The sequence below is a fragment of the Apteryx rowi genome, unplaced genomic scaffold (assembly GCF_003343035.1).
Source record: "Apteryx rowi isolate R43461 unplaced genomic scaffold, aptRow1 scaffold_478, whole genome shotgun sequence".
Taxonomy (NCBI): domain Eukaryota; kingdom Metazoa; phylum Chordata; class Aves; order Apterygiformes; family Apterygidae; genus Apteryx; species Apteryx rowi.
Window position 1 is genome coordinate 199450 of NW_020450736.1, and position 12388 is coordinate 211837.

General features: G+C 44.0%; 2 protein-coding genes across 5 annotated transcripts in view; one reads left to right on the forward strand and one right to left on the reverse strand.

Annotated features, from left to right (window-relative positions):
* Nucleotides 1-54: 54 nt before the first annotated feature.
* Nucleotides 55-12382, reverse strand: HGSNAT (heparan-alpha-glucosaminide N-acetyltransferase). 3 transcript variants are annotated; one of them, XM_026078290.1, is made up of 17 exons: nt 12297-12382; nt 11964-12103; nt 11340-11461; nt 10349-10418; nt 9645-9714; nt 8399-8505; nt 7826-7902; nt 7160-7190; nt 6014-6174; nt 5365-5477; nt 4400-4521; nt 3715-3841; nt 3473-3559; nt 2468-2545; nt 2256-2326; nt 2001-2113; nt 55-1372 (listed from the first exon to the last, which is right to left on the reverse strand). In XM_026078290.1, the coding sequence occupies exons 1-17, from the start codon at nt 12378-12380 to the stop codon at nt 1191-1193; spliced, it is 1755 nt and encodes a 584-aa protein (XP_025934075.1). In that variant the 5' UTR covers nt 12381-12382; the 3' UTR covers nt 55-1190. The 3 variants fall into 3 exon arrangements, with proteins under 3 accessions (XP_025934075.1, XP_025934076.1, XP_025934077.1); XM_026078291.1 differs by lacking the exon at nt 12297-12382 and adding an exon at nt 11755-11845 and having other exon boundaries at nt 11964-12086; XM_026078292.1 differs by lacking the exons at nt 7160-7190; nt 7826-7902; nt 8399-8505; ... (1 more) ...; nt 10349-10418; nt 11340-11461.
* The window catches only part of POMK (protein-O-mannose kinase), a 2589-nt gene continuing 2337 nt past the window's right edge, over nt 12137-12388 (forward strand). For both annotated transcript variants that reach the window (XM_026078294.1, XM_026078297.1), the window contains exon 1: nt 12137-12262. The gene's annotated coding sequence lies outside the window, so the exon portion shown is untranslated. The remainder of the gene's footprint in view (nt 12263-12388) is intronic.

The window sequence follows — 12388 nt, forward strand, 5'->3', positions numbered from 1 at the left end:
CTGCAGGTGTGTGTCTTAATATATTTTTTTAATCTTTATACACAAAGAACATAGTAGAGTCTTTCAGGCTTTTTATTAGCGCTAGTTTGGAAATCACAGCACGGCTGAATTTCTTGAGTTTCCAGGAATATCATATTTTTACTTTTTTTTTTTCTTATGTTGAACTTACTCAGCCCATTATTTCTTTCTTCCTTTTTGGCTGAATTCTGYCTGTTAACTTCCTCCAAGTATCTTCATATTGCTGGGTTTTAGATTCAGGGCCCTTACAAAAATCCAATTTATAAAGAGGACTGCTTTGAACTTTGGTAGTAACAAAGCAATTATATAAAAACAGAAAATGTTTTTTCTGCACTCTTAGAGTGCACGAAACTAAGACCTCATCTATGCTAGAGGTATGTAACACAAAGGCCCACAACATTCACACACAGGCTGCTAAACCCACCAAGGTAGCAGTTACATGCCAATTAATAACCCATTAGAAGAGATCTTTGGCAACAGGTTTCAGCAGGACCCTAAACCCAGAGCTTTGATCCAAGACCTAGCAACAGGACAGCAAAGAAATACCAGCTGGGTCATTTCTCTCCATAGCATGCTGTAGCACACAGGTAACCATGAGCTTTCCCAGTCACTGCACCTAAAGTGTGCAAGTGCAGGGCTGAGGACACAGCCAGTGCTCCTGAGTCGAAAAGCAAAGTTAAATGCGTGCCAGTAGCCAGAGTGGTGCCATGCTGCAAATGCCATGAGCTTTTACAAACCCCAGACCATGTGAGTTGGGGCCTTGTCAGATGCAACAACTGCTACCACAGTCCTGTTTGGATAATCACTTGCAATCACCACCTCAGATCCCTTGTAGTTCCCTTTGTGAGCACTGTCAGGCTGTCTTAACTGCCCAACTGTTGCATTATATTCAGTTTATCTATACAAAAGAGAGATCAGTAAAATATATTCAAAATGCAGGAAACAGAAATAGACGGAACAACTGCAGCAGGTTAGTAACTTTTTGCCAAATAGGAAAATACAGTCCCTTAGGTCACATGAAACATGTGAAGACAACTTCCATGGAACTGTGAATTTGAACTAGGATCCCTTGTTAGTAATATAGCCTAGCAGAAGTGGCAAAATTTCAGGCTAATCTGCCTTACATGCTTTCCCCATCAGAATCTTTGCCCATTACACCTTGACCACCTGCATTAGATTTTCCAGAATATCCTTCTCTTGTAGAGTACATATGATATTATGACCCAAAGAGTTGTTGCAGTAAGGTTTTGAGTCAGGTGCTCTGCATGGGATTGACTGTCTTGCATCTTCCACTTAAAAGGGAAATAGTTTTCAAATACTTCATGTCCAATGTAGACCAGGATTGAGTTCATTCCTGAAAGTAAGCACAGGTCATACCATCAGAAAGAACAGGTATAAGCTTGCTTCACAGTAAGTGGGCAGAGGCATGCCAGGCTTGTGAAATGGAGTGGCAATGACAACACAAATTAGCAACAGCTAATCACTTTCCCACCACCCTCCTCCTATCCTGACTTCCAGTACTACTAACTTTTGATCATTAATCTTACTTGCCCCAAAGATGCTATGCATGCTACTTTTATATACAGTCTGAGGGGTTTTTGCCCTCTCCAAACATTTATAAAAAAGGAATATGGATAATCAAGACGCTAAATTCAAAATACAACCAAACCAGTACTCCTACAATTTTACTGACAAGAACTATCACAGTTAAATAATTTGTCTTCAAAGCAGCTGAGTGCCGACCTATTTGGCCAGATCTATTGCAGTTACAAACAAATGCTCATTGCCCTTCAAAGCTCCGCGATTTCTGGTAGGAAATAAAGATACCATTGTCATCACCCCACCCATCTTCCCATTCCCTTCGGGGCACCTCATTCTAAATTCTATCTCTTAAAGTCAAGGGAAGTACAGAAAACATAATAGGATAGTATCAATTCAGAAAGAATTGGAAGTAGTAGGTTTTCTGTCTTGATTTTACTGACCTGGGTAGAAAAATGGAGCACCTGACCACAGTCTCTTGACATCCACCAGGTAATATATCAGCAGTAAGAGGATGAAGGCAAAGCAGCTCATGGTTGTCACATACGATATTGACCTACACGCATTTTTAGTAGAAATTTAAAAGGTTATTTAGAGCAGTGTGACATACAGACAGACTATAAGAAAGGAAAAGACAGTCTCCTAGATAAAATAGTACTTAATAAAAATCATACTAAAAGCTTTATCTCTTTGCTTACCATAAGTTCTTGTTTACAGGAATAATCCCTTCATCTTTAGAACATTTTGTCAAGGCAGCAGAAATAATTCCCTGAAATAATAAGTTGTTAAAGTTTATGTAATGACAGCAACATGTTTCAGAAATAGAAATTTTGTGTTGCATTAAAAAAAACAGGCCTGTTAAAAAGTTGCCTAATAAAACTACACAAAGCAAAGTAAGTATCTGACTTACCATTACTATGCTCCATATAAAGAATCGACTCATAATTTGTTTGTGCTGGTCTTTGTACAACAAAATAATTTTTCCCGCCTAATATAAAAAGAATATGAAAATCAATTATTATCCAGAAATGTAACCTCATTTACATACCAGGCCAGATATATTTTCCACTGGCTACCTGTGTTATGATAGAGAATACCAATAGGGTTTATATGAATTAACTAAGCAGCTGGAATATTCAAAATGGGAACTCTTCTCAGAGAATGGCCACGGATGGAAAAAACATAAAAATGCAACCCACTTAGCAAGAGAAGTACATCTAGTCTCCCTTCCCTACTACATTAATACTGAGGAATGGGACAAGCAACTTTGTTATTTTTCACATGAAGCCACTGAAGCTCCATCTCCTATTCCTTGGTAGGGATTGCATGAAGTACAATGCAGCGTCGACTGTCGAACCAACCCAAACAACTTCACCACAGCACCACGTAGCGCCCTGGCCTGCTTGGGAAGGTGAGCACAGCCATAGCGCTGGTGCGAGACAGCCAGCACTGTGTGTCAAGCTGAAAATCAGCTATGAGGAACATCTACGGTTGAGACCTTCAAAACCGTATGTTTAAAATTAGGCTGTGAAATCTCTGCATCTCCTAGCCCTATTTTCAGAAATGCACAGCCAGGCTGCTCCCAGCATCAACCCAATCTCACAACAAGCAAAGAAAGTTTCCAGGTGGCCGTTTTGAGAGCTTGTATCCAACCCTTACAGAAATTGAGAGGAAGGTTTGAAAGTATCTAACTCAAATTACTGCCAGGTTAGATTCCAGTTCTCTGATGCTCACTTCAGGCTGAGTTGGCCTGAAGGCATTGCTCTTGAAAATGTTTTGTTAGATCTGGTGTGTCTGCTGCCATAAATACAAAAAAAAAAAAAGGAAAAAAAAAAGAACAAGCTGCCTCCCCACCTCCAAGGTACCTTCAAATCTCCTCATTACAACACACAGCCAAGAACAAGAAAAGAGGTACCTGCAGTCCCAGAAATGCCATAAAAATGGTATTTATGGTTCCCAGGATGCCTTCAGGATCATATGGCATTTTTGTTTGGTACAGCACCTTAGAGAGAGAAGAGTTATTATAGTATATGCAAGCAAGCAGTCTCCTTTCTTTTCCATCCCCTTCTGCAGTCCATGTGCCATTCCCAAGCCCCTGCTGACAGCTGTGTTCAGTGCTAGCCTGCAGCTTCATACTACAAACCAAAAGCTATTTACACTTGACGAGGGATGTTGATATATATGCTTTTCTCCAAGAAGCAAACGATCAATGTAACCAGCTGCTCCTCCAGTGCAGTTAGGATACTTTCCAAAATCGCCAATGCCCCCAGGACCAAGATAGCCCCTAGGAGAGAAACAAACAGGTTATAGCACTAAGCATTGCTACACTCCACCTGAAGCGTAGGTGGCCCACTGGCCCAGAAATGCTAGACATGTTTCCTGGCCAGTGGTACACAGTGTAATACAGGCCCTACGTGACAGCTGGCTAGTGAACTCCCTGTTTTGATAATGATGGATAATGAGGGGACAGGCAATACCAGGAGCCTAAATCACTCCAGTTCAGCCCTGGCTACCCAGCCAGCTGCTCTGCCTGCTCTGCAGGTGCTCACCCACATGGGAGCAAAGACAGAGGCTGCTATGATACGGAGATAATCATATATTGCAAACACAGACCTCAAGGAGAATTTAAGCCTCCTCTTTAGCTAGAAAGAATGTCACCTGTCTAACCCCAGCTATTTTGTACCAAAGTAAAGAAAGGTTTTTCATGTGATAAATGCTTCCCTTGACTCTGCTGGGGTCCTTCCCTAAGACTAAGAGCTGCAGATGCTGAAACATATTTTCTACTCAGTAGGAAAAAATAAACTGATGCCCCATAGAAAGCACTCTGAGCACAATGTCTTACCTGGGGCAACCTGGCACTGGTAACAAAAAGGTCAGGCAGAGCCAAATCACTTCTAATGTCAAAATGAAAATCCATTGTGGCCAGTAGGGGAGAATATCCTGCAGAGCAGGACATGGCATCTCCTGCATGAGACAGAGGGAGGAGGAAAGTATTAGCTGGCAAGTAAAGACCATGCCCTGAGGGACATCCTGTATTTCCTGACAGGCTGTTCCCCAGATAGAGGAGGGAGCTGTTGGCATCACAACATTGGATTCTACACTGGACCTTTCATCTTAAGAAACAATTTCCAGACACTCAGTTACTTAGGGGAAAAACAAAACAAAAGCCCACAATGTTTTTGAGCTTGGAAAATGTCAAAAGGAATTTTGATTCATGAGTAGAACAAAAGCCTTTTGGGAAAACAGACTCCAGAAAGGCCAAAAAGCAATATTACTTTCCCCTGCTGTGAAAAGCTGCTGCCAAATTTAACCAGGCAAAACAGAGGCCACAGGACTTGGCACAGTCCTGTCCCTGGACTTAGCCTGTCCCTGGGAACCCTTGAAAGGAAAAAAAAAAAAAAAAATCAAAAGTGCCTGAGAATGCCTACTTCTGAGCATGGTCAGAATGGATCAGTTAAATTTTCAAATACAGCAAAGCTAGAGGCAATAAGATGCTGACTGGGACACAGAAGGGTGCACATTCTCTGGCGTTTTTATAATCCTTGAAAAAGGTCAATTGCAGCCCAGCCTGGTCTGTGATCTGGCAGATGGGCCAATTACGTGGGATGCCCTCTGCAGTGGTGTGACAGCTGCACGGGACACAAAATTACACTGGCATATCACCAGACATGAGGTCACACCGCACGACACCTCAGGGAAGATGACACATGTTTTCTTGTTGTTTCTCATGTGCTCTTTGTACCAAACAGCAGCAAAAGCGCTAGAGTTATACTCCAGTATCACTTGCCATCTCCCCACATAACTCACCGTCACACTCTCAGCACCAGCTCCTGTAAATAGGAGTTCGAGAGCAGCAACCACAAGGTATGCAAATCCCAGTCTCTGGAGCACCCCAGGAATGCGCAGATTATCCCAGGACACTGCAAAATGCACTCAATGAGAAAGAGGAGCAAACATGGGCACCTCTGTAAATATGAAAGCTACACTTCTTCAGAGGGAGCTAAGACCTAACGTACCTACAAGTATGTGAGACAACCCCACTCTGCCACCCCACTTTCCAAAAATCATAATCCTGGGAAAGCCACCACTATGAGGACATACAGTAGCTGGCAGAGTGGTCAGACAGAAAGAGTTGTGCGGTCAGTCTCATACAGATGGGATGCCTTTTATAAGTACTGCTTCAGTTCAAAGTTTATTAAAACCTAATAGAGAAGCAAACTGGCCTTGTGTTAGCTCATCAGCCGCCTCTGACATTCACATCTGATGCACCTATGGGAAATTCAGCAGCGCAAAACTGAGCAGCTTGTCATTACCAGCACCCTACAGGATACCATCAGACTGTACCCTTCTAAATGATCAGTACGGCAGCACTGACACTACCTTCTCTCATAAGCACAGCCCAGGTGGCAGAAGCAATAATTGGAGAAACACAAAGAAGAGAGCAAGTGCCACTCACGTGGTCCAAGGCAGTAATTGGGATTCACGACTATGATTCCCAGCAGGATTAGCAGAAAACTCCTCCAGAGGATCTTCCCAAGCACCTTCTTCTTGGAACTTCCCCATCTCAGCATGGAGCTCAGGGACAGCGATACTGATGTCCCCATGATGAACACAAACCTAGAGAAGAGAGCAGTTCAGAAATGGAGCTCACAGATGTCTTGTCTGACATCTCACCACACACGTGCAAGACAGCAAACAATAATGCTGTGTAACAAAGTATCCTAAATTGGCTCAACAGAAATCTAGGTGCACTGAGTCAAATCAGACAACTTATTTCCTCTGATTGCTAGGAATTCCCAGATAAGCATGCATCATAAGGCCCCTTCCACATCCTTCACTGCTCAGTTGGAGAAAGAAAGTTCAGAAAAGTAACTGCATTTTCATCTTTTTGCAGCAATATATATGCTACAAAAAAAAAAAAAACACTGCTCAGAATTAAGTTATCATCTTCAGAGGAGTAAAGTACAAGCTGCAAAGCTGTGATTCAAATTCAGATCTGACCTGCTCCTCCTCTATATCTGGAATACAGAGCTGCTCGACTAGATTAGGCTCACAGTCCATCTCAGTCCAACTCCCATCTCCAGAAGTAACCAGAACCAGTGCACACTTCAGAGAAGCATGGTGGAGGCAGATATGATAGCTGCTGCCCCATAGAACCATTCTCCCTAGTTATAAAGAGATTAGCTCATCCAAAAATCCCTTGGGTGTTTTAACTCTAGATACTCTTATTATCCATATACATCACCAGCCCAGCTTTGAAACTTGCCAGATTAACTGTTTTTAATAAAACAGTTCGGCAGTGAGCTCCACAGGAATATTGCACTTCTGTTGGAAGTGTGGCCCTCTCTCACAGTTCTGGGGCTCTCACGGCCTTTGTGTGTGGGGAGAAAGAAGGATACAGAGCAGCCGGAAGCACTCTGCTCTTCTACTAGTTCATAAGGACCATGCTGTCATCTAGAAGGAGTAATTCCCATTAAACATTTAACACAAATCACTCCTCCAAATCCCTTGCCCCATGGATGCCAGCTGCATGCGGTGTTCCCCTTGTAACCCTTAGCACAACCATCACTCAGCACAAGAACTATTCTTCAGGAAGACCTACCACGGAAAAACCAGATCTGCCACTGTTAATCCTACAAAGAAATAAGAAAGAATAGGTTATTTGACTCAAAACTCCCCTAAATGTTAACAATGTTACTGTTGAGTTTCCAGAGGAATTGCAGGCTGCTTGCAGATATCTGATAGCCCAAAATCTAAAACACATCATAAGCAGAACTTATAAACAGCTAATTATCTTGCTTCACTGCTTTCCTATTCTTCAAAAATAGGGTCAGAACTGACAGCTGTGTCTCGGCAAGGATTTCAGGGATGGGATCCTTGCTGTTCTCCACTAGGGCAACACGGTGTTCTATCCCTTCAACACTGGCTTGCCAACCAAGGCTATTATGTTTGCACAGTATCAAGCACCATGGCTTGACCATGGTACTAGACCCTGCTATGGTCATTATACAACACAGGAAAGTTAAAGATATGAAAATATGTCACAAACAAAAAGGTTATACACAGTTTATGATTTGAAACCATCCCATGACTGTGTGATAAGAAGGACTTGATAGTGCTTCTCCTATTAGCCGATGGGCCAGACACTCTGCTGATGCAAACTGGCACAGCCTCCTGGTCTTCAGCAGAGCCACAGCTTTTTGTACCAGTTGCAGTTCTAACCATATCTAGATATTGCTACTGAATAACTGTCTCAGCTGTACTTTACCATTCCAACTCTCATGTTTGAAGAACCAGTATTTTCCTCCTCCATAGTTAACGAACACCATAATTATAAGAGAGAGCCTAAAAAGACAACAACAAACACATACAGAAAGTACCGCATATCAATGAAATACGTATGTATGAGCACAGAGTTCATGTTTACCCTATTAAAACATTTCTAACTGTAAATCTGGTTTATTTTATTTTTAAAGCAAGATTATGTCCAAGGCTTCCAGCTTTGCTTCCTGGGAGGCAGCACTGCAAAGATCATGGGTAGCGGTGAACCAAAGCTCCTTTGGAGTAAGAAGTAAGCTTACTTGGAGTAAGCTCCATAGCATGTTCACACTGAGTGGAGGCTGTTCCTTCCCACCCTCCACTGCAACTTTAATGTTTCCTCAGATGAGCTCAACTTCAAAATGTTTCACAAAATCCAGGAATTAAAATCATGATTATCTTCCTACTAAAACAGACCCCCTTGAACTGTCCATCATATACATAAACCTATATACTGTCAAACCACCTTTGCAAAATCCAATTCCCCTTGGAAATGCAGCTCTTGGGGAAAGTCTCTGCTCACCCTCGGAACGTGTCCAGGGAACGCAGACGCTGCCGAGAGATGGCACTCCACAAATGCTGGGAGGGATCGCTGCTAAGGGAGTCCGCTCTGTTCGGGGACCCAAGCTCCTTAGGGAACAAACCAGACACACGAAGGGGAAGTCAGAAGCTGCACCAACTGCCTAGGGAACAGAAGTCAGCAAACTAAGGCTTAGGTTCCTGCAGGCCTTCGAGTACTGGGTTTGTGTCTGTTCTCTCCACTTTCCTCTTCCTTTTGCTTTCCTACTTGCTATTTCTCACTCCTTCATGGCTCCACTATGTTGCAATTAACTTTCATGTCAGAAAAATGCAGATGTTTCACACTCTGCCTTTGGCCAGGGTGGAAACAACCGTCCAGTGTAAAGAGCCTGTGCCTGTGAGCCAATTCTGTGAGCCTACGCTCAGGAGAGCTGCGTTCGATGCAAATCAGCCACATACTTGTCGTCACTCAGAGTGCTGCTTTATGACAGAGCTGAGCAGACCCAGCTGCTGACTCTCATAAAAAGGATCGGTCCCATCCCATCCCATCGGCACTTGTCTGACATCACAGAGAGACCGATTAAAAAGCAGCAAGAAAAAGGAGGAAACTCCTTTCAAAAATAGGAGTGGCTTCTTCCTTGGCTAGTTCCCTAAATCACTCCGATCACCTCCAGTGACAGCATAAAGAAGCAGATACTGCTGTAAAATACCTACAAACACCACTGAGGAGCTCTGTTCCCAGCTCTTTTGAATCCAGTCAGATTCTGACCTCCTAAATGTGAAGCCCAGATGGTGATGACCTTGCTATATTCCAGTACAAAACATGGCACATAGAAATGCCAGTTCTAGGGCTGCTAGAGAAATCTTGACTCAAGTGCAGATCCCAGTAAAATTCCTATTGTGCTGCAAGCAGACACGAAAGCCAGTGTTACCTCCCTTCCCTTACACCGCTTGTATCAGAAGTGGACAATATTTTCAGTGAGATGTTTCCTTCAATGGAACTAAACAGGGCAGAAAGATGGATGTTCAAGACTTGCAAGAGCTCTGCTGAGAATCCATTAAACTTGCATGGAAACCCAGTCTAGCACTCTCCATTGACAAAATATTGCCTGTTGGACTTCAGTAAAGATTTGCCAAGGGGAACACACGCAAGACCAGTAATTAATGAGCTCTAAAATGCCAGGGTAGTGTGACTCACTCTGAGGTGGAAACATTACAGACTGCAAATTTAGGATACTGTGGTCACTCACGGAATTAATCAGACGATCAGTTTCTCTAGGATTCAGTTTCTTGCAAACCCAATTCCTGACCGGATCAATTCTGAAAATTAGTAACAGTTAAAAAAAGTACCTTATAGCCAATTTCATCTTCATATCAACTATTTAGCAGTATAAATCAAAAGCTGAGACAGCCCCTATTTCTGTTTTCCCAGGTCATATACACAATACGGTACCTGCAACCTCAGTTAAGTCCAGTTCTGTCACTACACTGCCCTACATCACAAGCTCAAGTTTGGGAGCTTTATTCTCGTGTTGTTTATAGGCAAGGATAACTCACCTTATTCAGCACACAGGATGGAAGCATATGATAAATATGCTTTAAGTCCCACTGACTTCTATCGCTGATTCAGGGCTAGGTCCATGAACACGTCATGGCAGGGTGAGGCAGGGCTGTGAGCTTACAGCGGATGTCAGCAGCTCTGCAATAAGTGCTCTATGCACGAGCTTACGTGGCTGTAAAATACCCCTCAATAGAAATTGCATCACTCTGCTTTTATTCTCACGTGGACAGCTACCACAGCTTAACCTGTGCATAGCGACCTGATAACGGGAGCTGACCTCCAAGCAGGGCTCCAGTGGGACTCTGAAGCACTACCACACTACGAGAAGTGCTTTTAAATAGCTGCCCCGTTTCATGTGTGCCCATTTCAGGTGTTACAATACTGCTCACTTACTTCATGAGAAGGCGTCCAACAATCACGATAGCAAGGATCCCCATGTAAACCAGGAATGCAAACAGAATAGCTACATGATAGAGAGAAGACGACAACTCTGTATCTGATTTAACAAAGCTATTCAGCGGCCTGGGTCTGGCCGTGTGGGATACGAACACAAGAACCAACCCAACCCACCATTCATCACACCACCTTCTCCACACAATACATGTCCACAACCTGAGTCCCAGAGAAAAGAAAAGAAAACAAAAATAGGCTAGTTTTGAAGTGCAGCTCAGTGACTGCAGAGCTCAGCATTAGCAAGGCAAAATAAACTGCATGGCACCACAAGGCAATGGTGAAGAAAGAGCTGATGGGCCATACATTCTGAAGAAGAAACTAGAGAGATTTAGAAACGGCCTCAATGCAAAGAGGACACGGGAGAGGATAATACACCAAGCTGGCAAGCATGGAGGATTTTTCTCTACAGTCAGAGAATTGGAAGGACTGGAGAACAGGCTAATAAAAAGAAAAAGAATGGACAAGACGTTGATGATCATTTGAAACAGCCCTAGAAAGCAGGCTAACAAAAAAGCAAGAGAACAGGTTTAAAATTAAAAAAAAATCCAAACACTGCATGAATTGTTTCCATTTTGTGGGAGAAGTGGGACAGAGGGAAGAAGAGGAAGGGTCCTGTGTACATACATATACATGCAGGGCAACAGGAGCTAGCTACTAAAATGTCTCCTTCCAGACACATATCCACTGATTTTTCTGAACTAATCCCTGCTCCAAAGAAGCTGCGCTGTACAGTGTCTCATGTGAGAGTCCTGAACCTGGTCAGAGCCTCAGGGCAGGGGTGTGAAACATAAGGAGGTAACAAGCTGAGAGAGAAGCAGGCTCACAACAAATCTTCAGCACAGCAAACTGGCTGCAAGGGCTTTTATTAAGTCAGTTTTGCTGGGAGACATGCAAATTGTAGAACGAAAGGGGAAGACAGAGCATTACATACGGAGGTAGCTGTTGATAGGGTCTTCATTGATGATTAGGTCACAAGAAACAGTTTGGGTGCTTCTACTTAGGGTCTTTACCTCAAGGGAATAATTGCCAGATTCTCCAAAATGATAATGAATCCTGCAAAGGATAAAGGAAATGAAACTTGCTGAGCTATCACTGCTATGCGCAGGTACCACAGCAGCATTTGGGGACTCTGAGTCTGAATGCTTGTAGGAAAGGCAAACTGAAAACTTTCCCTAAAAGACTGACGTAGCAAGGAGCTACCTGGTCCCACCTTTGCCAGGCTTACCCTCCCCAAGCCCAGCATGCATGCTGTTTGCCCGCACTCTCTCCTGCATCACCCGCCTGCTTGAACTGCAGCCTCTCTGCAAGAGAAACTAGGCACGCATGCATGCTGGCACAATACGTACCATTTTGGCTCCTGCTTGCACCTAGAACCTTTCAGCGCGATTATAATGTAAGCCACAGTTACAGCAGTGTGGGGAAGGCTGACTTCTAGGCCTAAACAGTCAGGAAAAAGGGGGTGATGAGCACCTAAATCCCAGGTGCACAGATGGAGGGAAAAAAAATAGATACAGTAGGCAGCTATCCTAGTGTTACCCAGGGATGAGCCACGTACTTGCAGAGCTCTCTGTCTTCTGAAAAGCCATCGAGCAGCAGGGTGAGCGGATGCTGGGTATCCACGGCCACGGTCACCGTGCTCGGTTTTCTCAAGCTCCCGTTGCTCGCCGGGATGAAGGCCAGAACCTGATAGGAACACTACGAAAGAAGAGAACCAAGTGAGGGCCTGGAAACAGAACGGGAGCCGACTGCACCACACACAGTGGGCTGCCGCCTCGTGATTTAAAAGGAAAGGAAGATCCTGCTTAGCAAGCAACACAAACAACAAAAAGGGAAGCCTTCCGCAGGCAGGAGCGGGTAAGAAAGGGAAAAAGGCAGCGGGGCCGCTGACCTGGTGGCAGGCGGCGGAGGCGGCAGAGAGCCGCAGGCCCTCGGCGGGCAGCGCGTTGTGGACGAGCAGCAGCGCCTGGTCCATGCGGCTCC

Bases quoted from the DNA above. Each gene is read 5' to 3' on its own strand.
- HGSNAT (XM_026078290.1), bottom strand. From the start codon at position 12,380: ATGGACCAGGCGCTGCTGCTCGTCCACAACGCGCTGCCCGCCGAGGGC. The intron at 3,560-3,714 runs GTAAATAGCTTT...TCTCTCTCTAAG, and splicing joins ATCAACATCCCTCGTCAAGT to GTGCTGTACCAAACAAAAAT. The intron at 1,373-2,000 runs GTCAGTAAAATC...GCTTACTTTCAG, and splicing joins TGCTCCATTTTTCTACCCAG to GAATGAACTCAATCCTGGTC.